The 17051-nt window shown below is 44.8% G+C and overlaps 1 protein-coding gene across 1 annotated transcript in view; it reads right to left on the bottom strand.

Annotated features, from left to right (window-relative positions):
- Positions 1–4457: 4457 nt before the first annotated feature.
- Positions 4458–17051, bottom strand: part of kifc3 (kinesin family member C3) — a 41274-nt gene continuing 28680 nt past the window's right edge. The window contains 26 exon segments of the mRNA XM_071202355.1: positions 4458–5332; positions 7519–7565; positions 8512–8635; positions 8637–8645; positions 8743–8850; positions 8853–8897; positions 9336–9353; positions 9355–9384; positions 9386–9436; positions 9438–9539; positions 9541–9571; positions 9985–10019; positions 10021–10071; positions 10073–10114; positions 10912–10959; positions 10961–11036; positions 12335–12462; positions 12545–12649; positions 14478–14659; positions 14861–14972; positions 15053–15183; positions 15445–15573; positions 16774–16903; positions 16906–16938; positions 16941–17024; positions 17027–17050. Of these exon segments, the coding sequence (XP_071058456.1) occupies positions 5324–5332; positions 7519–7565; positions 8512–8635; positions 8637–8645; positions 8743–8850; positions 8853–8897; positions 9336–9353; positions 9355–9384; positions 9386–9436; positions 9438–9539; positions 9541–9571; positions 9985–10019; positions 10021–10071; positions 10073–10114; positions 10912–10959; positions 10961–11036; positions 12335–12462; positions 12545–12649; positions 14478–14659; positions 14861–14972; positions 15053–15183; positions 15445–15573; positions 16774–16903; positions 16906–16938; positions 16941–17024; positions 17027–17050 (1884 nt within the window). The 3' untranslated portion in view covers positions 4458–5323.

The following is a 17051-nucleotide window of genomic DNA, read 5'->3' as shown; positions in this document are numbered from 1 at the left end:
TTACCAGGACACGAGGAGGCCACAGGAAAGAGTGATCCACCTTAATGTGTTGCATATTGTTAAAGTGATAACGTGCACAGAAAGGACTCTGGCCTGGATCCTTGGACCCCGCGTAAGATCCGCTAACTGGTTGTTTTTATTTCAGTTACATCTCTGGTTCATTTCTTTGTGATTTCAGCCGCTCCAATGGCTTTCATTACATATTCCACTAAAGTTACACGATGCGGTCCAAGTCTCTTCTGGACCAGCAGGGGGCAGCATCTTCATGTTACCGTCATTAACCATTTCAGAATCAGCTTCATCACCAGGTAGATTAACACGAGGAATTTGACTTGCTGTCGTCAAAGTAAAACAAATGAAAAACAGATAGAGAACTGTTTTAAGAAAACTAGAATAACATACACAAATATCGTGTAATATAGCAGTATTTACATGAACATATAATCATATTACTTATTTTAGTATAGCACAAAATACTGAACAATAACTTTCATCACATTTTTTAGGATTTATCACGAAATGCTCGACCGGGACTTTTTACGACGTCGTCTGAAAACCCTTTGACTCGTTTCCAGAACTCTCTCTGCGGAAATGGGACGTGTGTTTTGGATGTTCGTTTAAAAAGGAATAGCTCAATATCAAAATGACCAGACTGTGAGTCGAGTGCTAGTTGGTTGAAGTCAAGACAAACCCTTATTGAGCCCGTCGGGTGTGAAACACGGGACAGGAATATTATTATTAATCTGATCCTTGGGAATTTGGATAAAACAGGTTTTCATTTTCAAAATAAAAAGTTTGTTAAATTACTAAATCTGAAGTGATATCATTACAGACCAAGGTCTTGGCTGTTCAGCCATGGACCGGTGCAACCTCCTCATTTTGTATCTTTTCATAAAATAGGGTTTTCCAGTCATTACTTTGTTTTGTAAACACCGTCAGACACAATAGAAAGTGATTTGTATTTTATTTGTATTTAGTCTAATATGTATTTAGAGCTTTTAAATCATGATCTGGCATTCTAAGTACACATATATGCTGTACAATGTATACTGTTTTCACGTGTGCTCCTTTAAAAGATCTTACATCATACAACGTTTACTTTTAGCTTAAACAGACAAAGAAATGTTTTTTAAAAGAGAGTATTACTTTAATAACTCAACAGCACTGAGGAAACAGATTACAAGCATGTTCATTTGAAACAAATAAAACTCCCTCTGACGGAGGTGACACTAATCTGACGGTGGTGACACTGGCCTCATTACAACATACAATTCCAAAATGTGTACCACTCAAGTCAATGCCTTGCTTAACAACTTTATTTAACAATTTGGTACAACAAATAACAATTGTGAGAACTGTGATAAACATTTAATTAAGTAACTTAAGGTACAATTAAGCAATATCATTAATAAAAGTACCCCAGCCCCATATCATCAAATATCAAATCGTCAGTTAAAAAATAAAGTGATTACCAGTTGCAATAATGTACAATTCATTACTGACATCTTAAACTGTCGTCTCGTGCCCCCTACTCATAAAAGAATACATTATATTCTTCTGTAAACTGTATATTGGACGTGAAGAACAGATAACAAATAACAATTGTGAACACTGTGGCAAACATGCAATAAGAAAACTATAGGTTCAATGTTTAGCAATAAGCTATCATTAATAAAAGTACCCCATCCCCATTAATAATCATCATAGTACAAAATACCAGTAGCAATAAGATAAGAATTAATCACTCACTGTGAACTGTCGTCTCGTGCCCCCCACTCAAAAAAGAATACATTATATTCTTCTGTAAACTGGACTATAAACTGTATATTGGACGTGAAGAACAGATAAATGAATAACTACATCTTACAGTCTCTTTTCCATAAACTGAAATGTTTCTAAATACAGAAAGCATTCTGTGTCAACATCACAAAACACATCTGGCACACAAATAATAATAATAATTCATAAGTGACCTCCTGTGAGCTCCTTCTACATCACTCCACCACTCATGCAGCTTTATCAGGACGTAGGCCTATATGGAGTAGATGTGTCTCCTCTATGAAGCCCATGACTTCAGCAGAGAGGTTGTATATCTCCCTCGTCCTGCTTGCACATATCCTTTCCACCTTCCACCTCTTTTGGATAGAATCGTGTGTTGGGCCCCTGAGGGTGGAAAAACTCCACTTTCACATCTTGATGAGGTGCATCCACAGTGACAGCCTTTGCTACCAGTTCTGACCGCCAGCCAATCTCCGCAATGAACTCCATCAGCAGATAGATCTGCCGTAGTCCCGTCAGGACCACTCCTGGTCATTGGCTGTTGCTCACGTTCCTCCTGCTCCATTTCCTCCATCAACATTTCCAAAGGACCTTTCTTCTTTTGCATTGGTATAGGACCATCTTCCTGAAGCTGTACCCTGGGTGTGTTGGCAATCAACTGAAACACTCGCACATCTGTGGCTCACTGCAGAACCAGGCCAGTGACCTCAGAGGTGTGTCGGTGTGACCTGATGGAGTTCCCTTGCTGCAGGTACAGGTTTTAGTGGTTGAGAAAGGAGGGCATCGTATGGCATGTCAGCTCCATTCATAATATAGAGCTTAGGACTGCAAAGGCTTCTGCCAACCATCTCATGGAAGATATTGCCATCCACAATGTCATTCCCCCGCAGCCTAAGACTGTCTGCAGTCCTTTTCACAGTTCCTCCAATGCCCTCTGGGCTCCCTTCCCACGTGAGGTGGGGAAGAGGTTCCAGGTTGTTCTCTGGAACCTAGTGTTGGAGGGACACTGCAGAGAAGAACAAAGTGTTTCTTGTTTGTGTACCGCTTGCTGGGGCCATCTGACCAAAAGTGAATAGTATCAACTTTTGGAAACTTTAAACGCATATCTCTCGGGACTGGTTCCATGCGAGTCCAAATGGCAGCTTGGATTCTGATACTGTGCAACTTCCTGTCTCCTCTTCTCTGTGTAGTACATGCCAGTGTGCAGGTTGGGCTGTGGGAGGTTCTGACCAAACGGCATGACTGTACCTCAGAACTATACTTGCATTTCCATGCCTCAGAAAAGTCCACATGCACAATTACTGTGCCATCATTGCAGTTCTCCATCATGCTCCTGTATTCTCTGGACTGGTTCTGAACCGAGCACACGTGTGTTGTTTCCCTCTTCAGTTTGTCTTCATATCGTTGGATGAGCTCTGCCAGCGTGCCACTGTGCATTACAAGTCTTGCTGTTTGCTCCTGAACTCGTTCCCATTGCTGCCATTCAACATTGGTCTGCTCTTGCTGTGGTGTGGGAAGTGTATGTTTGTGGAGACACCGGGTGCAGGAGCGCAGAAGACCTGCCTCGCTCTGTGAACAGCAGACAAGTTCAAACTATCCTCTTTTGTTAGACTTAACACCATTTTCTCTTCAAGCACCAGCTTAGCATGGTCATGGGACTGGCATTGGTCATATGCACTGGCATAATAGTGAATTTAGAAAGAGAGAAGGCACACCTCATCGCCTAGGATTGAGCGATAGACCAATGGTATATATATATATATATGGTTCATCAATGGTGGTAGTAGCATGCAGTGTATTGTTATTGTGGTAAACAAATATACTTTAGCCTCCCTTGAGTACAATCTGGAGGTTTTTGTCACCACGTCAGACAGAAAATCTGACGGTGGTGACAAAAACCTACTCTTTTACATGATATGCATGAGTTGTTCACATTAGCCATCTCTGTTGCTAGCTCCCTCAGACCTCGTCTTAAAAAGTATACGTTTCTGTCTTAATCTAATATGTTCTATACAAAAGAGACCGTGTTGACATGTTATGGTTGTGACAGTAGCAGTCAGATAAAACATTTACAAGTTTTAGAGAAAATAGCAAATTACAGGAGCTTGAGTGATCTTGAAGCATGCAGGAAAGCTGGAGGTTTGAAAAGGGGGTCCTAAGGAATGTAGCTGACCTTGTCGTTGCCTGATTTTATTGCTTTTTCTAAATATCTGACGGTGGTGACGAATATGTGGGACGCATTTTGAGCAACCACGACATAATATTGTTCAAAATGCACCGTTTGTAATTAATACATATTACAATGTACTCTTTCATTTGGTAAGAGTATTATTCTATTAAATTATTACTTTCTGTTTTTTAATCAAGTTGAAATGATTATCTCCTATCAACTGATTTTGTAGGCAATGGGCCAGCATATAATCATTACATTAATAAACTAAAACCATGAAAGAACCATACATTTGTGCAAAAGACCCTCTGATTATAACCTTGATTCTTTTCCAACAGAATTAGCACTTTTCTTAGTGGGACCTGTTTTTGGCAAAGTTTCAAGAATCAGTGATTAATATCTCATTTCCTTTAAGTCCTGTTTCTTAATCAATGAATGCTCTACCGGGACTTCTTACGACTCGTTTCCAGAAGTCTCTCTTTATGAAATGGGTCGACAGACGTTTGTTTTGGATGTTCGTTTATTTAAAAAGGGAATACAAAAACAACAGTGTAGAGATGTAGAGACAAAGCAAGCAGACATGTCCATCAGAACCACGACACGGAAGCAGTTCAGCGCCTTCAAGCATTTCCTGTTCACTACGACTAACTACCAGCTGCACACCTGTCCAAAGGTCAAAGGTCACCGGGGGTTCCTACAGTTGCTTTCTAACAGAGGCGACGGCAGCAGGAGCGTAACGAGAACCGAAGTCGAGATTTGACTTTTTGTTCGGCAAGCTTTAGGAAGCCTCGTTAGCATGAGAAATAAAAACGAGTGGAGCACCCTGATTGGATAAAGGACCCAGCCTTCGCTAGAAAACAGAAGGCGATTAATACGTGTTGAAACGAGGTTCATTTATATATCCTGAGATAAAAGAAATCTCAGATACAAGTCAGAGTTTTCATCTCAAAATGTTTAAATCAACCTCTTTCCACGGGGTCCGCCTCTGCAATCAAAGAAGGTTAAAAAACCCTAAATAAAGCGAGTCAAAACATAAATAACCATAGTATGCATATATTATGAACACATCTGGAACTGTGGGCTAGAACATAATCTCAAAGTTTAAAGTGCAACCTTACAACGAAACGATAAAAGAAATACTGTGATTGGAAAGCGTATACTGTCGGGGAATATCAGAGCATCAGTCCAGACGGGAGGAGCGCGGGAGCTTTGAGAAGTTCATCAACACGGCAAGAAGACACCAAGACTGTCGGCCATGTTGAGGTTAATCCGTAAAGTTCCCAGCAGCCTTTGCTCCTTCCTCCCGTGGCTGAAGGAGGAACGGAGAACCGAGCGTCAACAGGCACCGCCGCCGGGTTCCTCACGCCGTCATCTTCAGTCGTCCTGCGGAGGAAGCCAGACCATCAGACAGCAGCCCCACACACACCGTTTGAGTTACTCTTCCACCTGAAGTCTTTATCGTAACTAGTCAACCTTCTTAATCAACTTATAACTGACATTTTATTTAACTCACAGTTTTTCACCTAAAACTTTCCTAAAAGTCTGCGATATTTAAAAAGAATCTGTCCAGAACTTTGGATACGGTTGACTAATTTTGATAAAACAACTGAAGACAACTGATTTTACTAGCGAGCCAGAACTTGCCTAAAAGCAGCAGCCCCCTCACATCAAGTCACGTTTCCGCCTGAAGTCTCACGTTAGTTTGTATCATATTTCGTCAACCTCATCAAATAACAACTTAATTTCCTGAGTAACTTTTTATTTCGAGTTTTAATTCTTGTTTTTTCAAATCATATGAAGTCAACCAAAACGTCGCTAAATGTCTGGATATTTATAAAATAAGATGTATTGGTCCCCCCCTAACACGATTTTTACGAGTTATAATTCTTATCTTAGAAAGCCAGTCCATCTGACACCCTGTCAAGAAGCTTCTCATCTACTTTTTAAAATGCGTATTCTTGAAATAAAGTTGACTAAATATGATCCAAACTGTTTCCCTTAGTCACCCAGCAAATATTTACAGAAAGAAAACCAGCCCACCAGACAGCGTTAATGTAACAAACCAACATCTATCCAGATATCAGCTCCTTATTCACCTTCACTTAAAGATACAGAAACCTTTCACTTCTAAATAATATCCAGCAGCTTAAGGACACCGACACCACAACGCCCCATCGCTCCGAAGTCACAAGGAGAAGCCCAGGGTTAAGCCTTCTGCCTTACTAGGGACTTGTTGTTCACACGTTTTGATGAATTAAGCTTCGTTACAGGGCATAGCATGTGGCATGGGTTGGGTCAGGAGTATTGTTAGTGTCCGGCAGCTGCTATATTAAAGTGTGTATCCAGAATACAGACAAATGTCTTCATTGAAATCCCAATTTATAAAAACCCTGCATTTTGAGTCCCGGCTTCAAATGTGTTGCAATTATTTACCGTATTGATTTTTATGCATTTTTTTTCAGAAAAAAAAAAAAAAAAAAATCAAATAAAAACATTAAACAATAAAAGTGGTTTAATTTACACAAACTAGCATTTAAAGGGTTACAATTGTTAAAATAATATTTTCGAGCAATGATAAGACTGTGAAGGTGGTAAGTTATAATATATAACTATATGGACTTTTTTTTTATTTTTTCAAAGTGAGGTTAAATACTATTATTAACAAAGGTCCAGGAAGTGATCAGCCTTGGACCGCTCCGTTAAACAAGGCGAGGATTAATCGAGCGGTGCAGGGATGATGTCGTTTTGTAGTTCGACCCTGCAGGAAGCTGCTGGATCCCTCGACTAAAAGCAACGTGATTTCTCCACAGGATTTTGGAAAAGAGCCAGAAATACGGTCTGTGGAAAACGAACCTGTTTGATGTACGTTTTGTTCAGCCGGATAATCTCCACATGTCTACTTTTATAATGTTCTAATCATAAGCTAATCTCCAGAAGCTAAATGCTAACGTTATGCTATAAAGGAACTACAGCCGAGTCGAGCAGCACGACTTCAACGTCAACTTCAGATCCATATTCAAACACACAGATTCGAAACTGTCCAAGTTGAAGCGGTTTGTTTGAACAGCAGGAGGCAGGGACTCGGTAACAACCATCGTTCTTCAGACACGTCCACTCTTCAGAAATCACCAGCGGGTCACTGCTGATGGATTTAATGTCGTAGAACAAAACGTGATCCGTCTCTTCAATGTGTCTCGACCTCAGATCTTATTTCCAGATATTTTCCAAAAACATGTTCAAAGAACCGTTGGCTCTGAGACGAGGGAACGAGAGGTGAAATGCTGACTCACTTCCTGGTCTTAGGACTCATTCCTGCACCGCTCCATAAGAGTTTAGTTTCCTTGTGACTTGACCTCGGAGACGATGGGGAACAGGCGACACAAACATCAGTGCGTGGGCTCAGTGGGCCCTGAACGCAGCCTGCAGGCAGAAGCAGCTCTGAGCGACAGGTGTGTGTGTGGGGGGGGGGGGTGGAGGGGTAATTAGGGTTATTGAGGGGGGGGGGCACCATGCCATGCTGAGCGCTTCCATGCCAAGCTGTCAACCAATCAGCATTCAACCCCACCTACCTGCCCACCGTCCCCCACCAATGGGCTGGCTCTGTCTACCTGCCTGTCTGCAAACCAACCAATCACAGCACAGCGTGAGGACACACAGGAAGTGGAAGGAGGGTTCCTACCTTTCCCACAATGCCTTTGGTAAAACTCCAGAAAACTGGTGAGAAGAGTGCTGAATACCAGTGTGTATTTATACTTTAAATGTACTGCATGTGTATATTTACTACATGTGGACAGCAGTGCGTTTTTATACCTTTATACAGTGGAGGAAATAAGTATTTGATCCCTTGCTGATTCTGTAAGTCTACCCACTTACAGAGAAATCAAGTCATTTTAATACGGACAGAATATCAAAAAGAAAATGCAGAAATGTACAATATATAAGATATACATTAAGTATTTTATAGACTGCTAATTTCTGCAAACGTACTAAATCTGCAAGGGATCAAATACTTATATCCTCCACTGTATATGTAGTACCTGCAGACAACTGTGTGTACTGTGTGTATTTGTACAGTATATACAGTGTATACAGTGTGTACTGTGTGTAATAGTACCTGCAGACAGCTGTGTGTACTTGTACAGTATATATAGTGTGTACTGTGTGTAATAGTACCTGCGGACAGCTGTATTTGTACTGTATACAGTGTGTACTGTGTGTAATGGTACCTGCGGACAGCTGTATTACTGTGTGTATTTGTACTGTATACAGTGTGTACTGTGTGTAATGGTACCTGCAGACAGCTGTGTGTACCGTGTGTATTTGTACAGTATATACAGTGTGTACTGGTGTGTAATAGTACTTGCGGACAGCTGTATTACTGTGTGTATTTGTACAGTATTTACAGTGTATACAGTGTGTATTAGTACCTGCAGACAGCTGTGTGTACCGCGTGTATTTGTACAGTATATACAGTGTGTACTGTGTGTAATAGTACTTGCGGACAGCTGTATTACTGTGTGTATTTGTACAGTATTTACAGTGTATACAGTGTGTATTAGTACCTGCAGACAGCTGGGACTGGGACCTCCTCCTGGAGCTGGGCGTTCTGGAGCTGGAGGAGAAAGAGAGGGAGGACCCAGCGCTGCTCGCCCGAGAGATGGGGAGAGGGACGGGGGTCACCGGGGGGGGAGTCCAGCTTGGGGGGGGGGGGGGGGGGGCACAATACAGAGAATTATATAATAAAATACAAAATAACAATGATGTTCGCTGTAAACTCTGTGAACTCCCGTTACCTCGGCGCTGTCGTGCGTTGGCGAGGAAGAGGTGGACGAGTTCTCGTGTTTCCTGGAGGAAGAAGACGAGGCGCTGAACTCCACGCTGCGGACGCGCTGAGCGAACTTTCAGCGAGCAGGACCGACTCGCTTGCGTTCCCGGGCAGCGGAGACACCTGAACGCACCACAGGGAGGCAGTCAGAGATACTCAGTGATCTCCAGCCTACACACCCGGGTCTGGCCCTTCATTTAATCGATTACAAAAGACCCACAAACGGTTCGTCTGCAGCTTCAGGACTAAACCCACCAGACTCAGACACTTTCATCCCACAGACCATACGACTGTTAAACACCTGAACTCTGTGAAGAACATCCATAACATTCATCCGTTTGCATTTAGAAAATAATGTATCTCTATATCATATTCCACTTACTTATAGACTCTTCTTGCACTATTTCTATTTTATTTGTATATACTTGCACATCTCAAAAATTATTTTGCACTATTGTATCTGTTCTATGTTGGAGGAGGACTTCAGTGTTTCATTGCCATCTCTTCACTGTAGCGGCTGAGCACATGATGATCAAGCCTTGCAGTGAGTGATGGTCTCACCTGCACCATCATCAGGGTCCTTGCTGTCCCCGTTCAGAGAGTCCTGCAAGCAGGTAGGTGAGGCAGTGGAAGTTCCTGAAGGGGATGTGGGAGTGTTTCCCCCCGCAGAGCGTTGATGACGTCACCGAGCGCCGACAGTGACTTGTTGATGCACTGCGCCTCTCGCAGGCGGCTGCCTTCAGCGCCTGACTTCCCGATCCGCTCCCGAGCCCGCCAGGTCCACCAGGTCAGCTTTCCTAAAGAGAAACACACAACAACACACTCAGATGTTAAAGAAACCTAGTTTAGAGACCAGTAGCGCCGTTAGCATGTGGCGTATGGAGGTAACCACAAGGCTCTGTACTGGGACCTTCACTTTTTTACATGTATCTGATATACAATACTCGGCAGAACCTCCGCACAAAATGTGCTTTATTTTGAAGGTCCAAATTAAAGTTAATCTAATAAAATAAATAAGTTAGGAAATAAGTAAGTAAATATAAGAAAAATGAGATCTAAATGTATTAAGAAGTAGTAAATAACATAAACATACATAATATACTCTTGCATAAAAATAACATGAACAGACCTGTGGAGTGTGAGTGTGTGTGTGTGTGTGTGTGGTGTGTGTGTGTGTGTGTGTGAGTGTGTGTGAGGTGTGTGTGTGTACCTTGAGGGGTTCCCAGTAGCGACGTTGAATCCCGTTCACGGTGATGATGAGCAGCGCGTGGGAACGAGAGCTGTGCTCGTTCAGGTTAGCTGCAAGCCGTCGCTCTGTTCATGTGACCCAGCTCAAACACCTAACACACACACACACACACACACACAAATTGAACTTAAAATCACACAAAGTCATCTTAAATTTAAATTATTTGTTTAAAACAACAAAACGTGAAGAAGCCCTATTCTTCTCCTGTATTGTGTATATAGTCGTTAGTGGGCTGCAAAAGCTAACATCCCTGTGTTCCCTCCAGAGGGAGTTTCTCCTCTCTCACACACAGATATCAGCAAGCTGGCCGGCGGTGTTGTACTCTGAAAGGGACAGGAGGTGTTTTACTCTGAAAGGGACAGGAAGTCAATGTTTTACTCTGAAAGGGACAGGAAGTCAATGTTTTACTCTGAAGGGACAGGAAGTCAATGTTTTACTCTGAAGGGGACAGGAGGTGTTTTACTCTGAAGGGGACAGGAGGTGTTTTACTCTGAAAGGGACAGGAAGTCAATGTTTTACTCTGAAGGGGACAGGAGGTGTTTTACTCTGAAAGGGACAGGAGGTGTTTTACTCTGAAAGGGACAGAAGTCATGTTTTACTCTGAAGGGGGACAAGAGGTGTTTTTACTCTGACGGGGGACAGGAAATGTTTTACTCTGAAAGGGACAGGAGGTGTTTTACTCTGAAAGGGACAGGAGGGTGTTTTACTCTGAACAGGGACAGGAGGTGTTTTACTCTGAAAGGGACAGGAGGTGTTTTACTCTGAAAGGGACAGGACATGTTTTACTCTGAAAGGGACAGGAAATGTTTTACTTTGAAAGGGACAGGAAGCGTTTACTCTGAAAGAGACGGGAGATGTTTTACTCTGAAAGAGACAGGAAGTGCTCACCCGGTTGATGTCCTCCGGGCTCTGGACGGTGAACTCGGTGAGGCCGGGGGACGTAAAGCTGTCCGCTGCCGTCAGGGTTCAACTTAATGTCCAACTTATCGGAGGGTTTTCCCCCAGAAGGTTCACTGAGCGACGACAAACAGAGGGGAGGCGTTAGGATGGCAGATAGATATATCTCCAACGTATTCAACTGCCTGCGTCATCAACCTGTTCCCTCTGCCCAGGCCAAGCGGCAAGAGGAATCAAAACAGGAGAACGACTCAAACACATCGCTCAGAAAGCCTTGAATCTATCACTGCACCGCTGGGGAATGTTCTGATCATGGGAGACAAAGTGAGGGAGTCTCCACCGCCCCATCACCTCTGAGGATACTCTGCTTCACCCCACAGCTCTCTCTACTCTTTGTTTACCCTCGCCCACCCTCCTGGAGATCGTCTGAAACACACGAAGGCGATACAGAGGGCTGGCACCGATTCCTCCTGGAGTTCAAAGACCAGACGAAGGCGATACGCAGGGCTGGCAGCACGTCCTTTACCCCCGCTCCTCAACGACGCCCACCACGATCACTGCACCATCTCCCCCGTCTCCATCACGTGCCTACGTCCACCACCTCCCCTCCCTTCAAGACAGCTGCAGTCTCCGAAGCCTGATAAGGATGTGTGTGTACTAAACACAACACACTCTCACTGATATGTGCTGGGTCCCAGGCTCAAGGGCGCATGGCACTCTCACCTCTCTCCAGGACATGCCGGGCCCCTGCCTGCCAGGGCTTCGATATCTGTGTTGATAGGTAATAGATTGAGAGCGTGTGAAGATCTTAGAAACAGGAAGTGCTCAAACGTGTGTGTGAGTTTATCTAATGTAGCAGTGATTCCATGTCAGCCACAGCTTGTCACAAAACATCGCTTGCTCAAGGGCACCACGGCAGGGCTGGAGGTGAACTGGGACGTCTCCAAGTAGCAGTCCACACTCCATATTTAGGTCTGGTCGGGGACTTGAACCGGCGACCCTACAGCTCCCAGCCCTACTGACTGAGCCACTGCCACCCTTCTGTATACACAGTGCTCTTCTAGGTAATCAAAGTAGCTTAAACTATAAAGGAGAACACTGCGTATGAAGCGATGAGTTCAAGGGTCCCGGTAATCTCAGACCTCGATAATCTGACAGAGTTCTCCGTTTACGTCCAGATGTTCTGTTATGCAACATCTGGAGATCAACACATGACTAATATGATCCGCTTTACATAACTGCTCTGATCTGTAGAGCACACACACACACACACACACACACACACACACACACACACACACACACACACACACACACACACACACACACACACACACACACACACACACACACACACACACACACACACACACACACACACACACACACACACACACACACGAGGTTTCCTCACCGCAGCATCTCGTTGTAGATCTCCACCATGCTGACGGAGATCTTGTAGTCCCAGTCCAGTTTGTCCGTCACCTCGGAGAACAGCAGGCGGAGAGCGCGCTGGTTGATGCCCGGGTTATCCAACGCTCCCTGAACACACCACACAGATACATGTTCAATACCACAGAAGAAGAGGGGCTCCACATGTTACCGTGGAAACGTCTGATGGTACCTCCATGGTGAACGTCTTCCCCGAGCCCGTCTGCCCGTAGGCGAAGATGCAGACGTTGAAGCCGTCGATGCAGGAAGTGACCAGAGATTGGACCTCGTGGAACACCTGAGGACCAATCAGAGAGCAGAGATATATTCTGTTTAATATGATGTAGAGCACGGGTGCCCAACCTTTCTTTTAAAGTAGCCAGTCTGCCGAGATCTACCAGTCCAAATAGAGAGGCATTCTGCTGCCAGGTGAATACACACTTCTACTTGTATACAACTGACCTCTGTACGATTAATACTTCATCAAATACTGCAGATCCTTTATCTTTCCTCTTTCTAATCTACACACATACAAGTATTTAACTGAAGTTACACAACAGAGTTGTTGATACAGAGTTGGAGTTTATCCACACGTCACTACAGTGGGTAATGTTTAAGAAACACTGAACAGTGCTGCCGCATGTGACACAGGAAAAAAGAGAAGACTCTGAACGCTTTCTTTGCCATTATATAAAAATAGTGTTGCTTCAAAAGTATAAATTAGGCTTCCTAATAAGACGACTCAGATCTAAAAAAGACACAATTAATAGAATCAAACCCTTTTTTTTTGTTGCATTTTAGTCGAGTATAAAAAGAAATGCCTTTAAAATAGGATGCAAGCAACACTAGTTTCTTAACCTGAACTGATAATAGACTATAATCAATTTAAACAGAACAGATCTTAAAGTTTGCATTCTTATACCATTTTGTACAATAATTATAATGAATGAGTTAAAAAAAACTCAAACTTACAGCTGATTAATAACGGTATCTAACTTGAGTTTTTATTATATCAAAAACCTGATGAAATGCTGCTGTTATTTTTGACTGTCCCCCTAAAGCACGTCAGCAGCCTCCAGGAATGCTTCTTTCACAACTTCGCCGTCTTTGAAAGACTTCATGTGTTCCTCCAGAACGTGTCTGACACGAGAAGATGCTCTGGAGCAGCCTTGCTCTTGTTGTTGGGCCTGGTGGAAATGGACTGCTGTGCATTTAGCTGTCCTCTCAGGCCCCTCCCCTTTAGCTGTCCTCTCAGGCCCCTCCCCTTTAGCTGTCCTCTCAGGCCCCTCCCCTTTTGCTGTCCTTTCAGGCCCCTCCCCCTTTTGGAGCGTAGGGCAGAATTAGGAGGGAATTCCGTCTCGTAGCGTTTGTGCACCGTTTTGAAATGCCGCTCCTAAATTACCCTTCTTCGATAAAGCCACGCTCGCATTGCAGACGAGACAGATGGACTTTGAACTGGAATAGATACAGAAATAATCATCCTCCCACTCGGAGTGAAAATTATATATTTTGGGCTTTTTTGCTTCTGCCATAATTGCGTTCTTGTGTGTGTGCGGACTGTCACTCCTGTTGCCACGGACAACGCACTGCCACCAGCCACGCCCCGACACATGGGGTCACGCCGGCCAATCACAAAGCTTTGATGCGTTCAAGTGCATTATTCTGGCACGGGAAGATTATGTTACAGGATGTTAACGATAAAACAGAATATTGTTGTTCTATTTTTAGACACATCTCGCGATCGACTGGTTGGGCACCCCTGGGGTAAACCTACTGGTTTCAGAGGTTAACGCTGGTATTTAAAAGGTCTGCTTTGAAGATTTATTGACTATCAAAACTGTTGTCGAGCTCCTTTTGTTTAGGAGATTAACGGGAAAAAAATCTCTGACGTAAATTAAAAATTGGAAAAATATATAAAAAAAAAAGTTAAAAATCCCATAAAAAATATCTGAGAATAATATATGAAAAATGTCCACAAATAATATTAAATATATCTGGAAAGTCTGAGAAAAATCTGTCTAAAACCCAAATATTTTGACTCCAAGTTTGTAGAAAAGCAGCACATCCACAACTAAGAGGCTGAACAACAATATTCAACGCATTATCGAAGCTGTTGCAGCCCTCACCTCCTCCTGCGTGGCGCGCGGGGCGAACACCTTGTCCAGGTCGAAGGTCATGGTCTTGCCCTTGTTGCAGAGGTAGAGCACGGCGTCGTCCTCGGAGTCGAAGCTCAGCATCGTCTTCGAGTCGGCCGAGTCCTGCTCATCCTGGCTGACCGGACGCACGCGGCAGAACACGCGGATGTTGCCTGGCAGACGGAGAGCGGGGCAGCGTTAACACAAAACTCAGGAAGTCGGATGTAGTATATATTTAGAAAAGTCAAATACACATAAACCGCAAACAAAGGCAACGGGACAGAGGCGCAAACTGAACGTGGAAACAAATACTGACTCTTGCATTCAAACAATAATCAGAAAGTAATATTTCCTTTGAGTTCAAAGCGTCCGACCTTTGAGGCGCACGAGCTCGTTGTGGCACTTCTTCCTCAGGTTCATTTCTCGCTTGTATTTCCGCAGCAGCTCCTCGTTGGTTCTGCTCACGTCGCTGATCACCTGACAGATCTGAGGGCACAGGACCGTTCAGGGTCAACGCTCAAAGGACTTCCTGACATACGCCGTGCCGCTCGTCTCCTCGCTCTCACCTCCTGCTTGGCCTCGCTGATGGCCTTCTCCAGCATGAAGGGGAACTCCTGCACCTGCCTCTTCAGACCGTTGTAGTCCGAGGTGAGGGTCCTCAGGGCCGGATGCAGACTCAGCAGGTTCATCCGGACCCCTGCAACACACACACCGTGAGATGATACACACACACACACACACAACACTGGCCGACCTGGTTTCTTGAACCCTGAACAAAAGAAGACATTGAGGAAGTCTTTCGGGTTTAAGGAAACATCCTATAAAACACGAGTAACTGAGAAACTGATCATCGGACAGTGAATACAATGTTGAGTTAAACATGAACCCCCAGAAAGAGTGAAACAACACAACGAAGAAGAACACACACACACACAGAAACACACACACACACACTGACCGGCCAGGTTCTCGTGCACCGCCTTCAATCTCGCTCTCCGCCCCGGACGAACGCCTCCGCGAGGGACCCGGTGCTTCGCCTCCTCCGAGGCTGCAAGCGCCACCTCCAGCGGACCCGGAGCTCGCGCAGCTCCCCCGCGGGAGCAACCATGAGCGACACACACACACACCACACACACACACACACACCACACACACCAACACACAACACACACACACACACACCACACACACACCACACACACACCACACACACACACCCACACACACCACACACACACCACACACAAACACACACACACACACACACAACACACACTACACACACACAACACAACACCACAACACACACACACACACACACACACACACCATCACACACACACCACACACACACTTTTAATAATTTCCAACTTAAGCTGCGTTCACACCGGATGCCACCTTAGTGTGCGGAGCCACATAACTCCCAGTGCTCTTTGACTAAGCCTCGTTAGGTCCTCAGGTGTGACGAGGCTAACGCTCGTGTTCACACACGCTGCCGGCACGATGTGATAGGCTCAAGGTATTCTCAGAGCGGTACATCGGCAGAACATTTGGCAGAGAAACGTTACATTATGTATTTGTTTGTACTCATCCGGGCTGGGAGCAGCGCGGTAACCGGCGATGGCACACGATCAAACAGATGCAGTCTGAGAACTTCAGAGATTCAAAGACGACTGAACGACAAACATTTGAGATCAAATCCAGACTAGAAGCCACACATGACACTAAGAGCAGCTGCTACGCTAAGCCAGTGGTTTCCATGGAGATAAAGGCAAAGGGAAAACTCTGGAGTCTAGCCTCGGGGGAACGAGGATCAGGAGGAGGGCAGGGACCACCGAGCGAGCTCTGATCTCTAGTCAGCTGCTACTCTGGAGTCTACTGGAACTACTGGGAGTCTTTAGCTCTCTAACACTGATGATGTCACAGGGAGGGGGCGGGGCCAACCTTGGGCGGTGTGCAAACCGTCTCGTCGCTGGAGAAGAAGTCGCTGAGATGTTTGTGACCGGAGACCATCTGCAGCGTCAGAGAGGAGGGGCAGTCTGTTTTACATGTATTTAATCAACACTTCATTATATTCAAGATGTATAAAGACTTTATTTATAGCTTAGTCATAGTTCACTTAAAGTATTTAATAACACAAGTATTTAAATAACAAAGTATTTAACGGATGCCTTCCCGTAGAACAGCTCCGTCTATCCGTTAGCTCGAGGGCCACACGGACCCAGAAGCACCTGCTGTCACGTGTTCTCTCGATGGCTGAATGCTCAGTGTGACGGAAGAGCTGGGCTTTCAGCTAGAGACTGCTCTCCGTCAGCTCTACACCCCTGCAGGTTGTGTGTCTGTGTGTGTGTGTTACCTGTGTGCAGGTTGTGGTGTGTTACCTGTGTGCGCAGCTGGCCGCAGGTCCTCTTGTGATTGGTTGCAGCTGTGTCTCCAGCTCCCTCAGCAGCGCCCCCTCTGCAGGCCGAGCTGCTCCTGCAGCCCGAAGCTCTTCTTCTGCAAGGCTCCAAGCAGCGCCCGATGAGACTCCGGAGGACTCAAACCTCCACCGTCTGCGTCACCACC

Source organism: Pseudochaenichthys georgianus, unplaced genomic scaffold (genome assembly GCF_902827115.2).
Source record: "Pseudochaenichthys georgianus unplaced genomic scaffold, fPseGeo1.2 scaffold_296_arrow_ctg1, whole genome shotgun sequence".
In the NCBI taxonomy this organism is placed as follows: domain Eukaryota; kingdom Metazoa; phylum Chordata; class Actinopteri; order Perciformes; family Channichthyidae; genus Pseudochaenichthys; species Pseudochaenichthys georgianus.
Note: the sequence above shows the minus strand (reverse complement) of the source record. Positions and strands in the feature narration are given on the sequence as shown.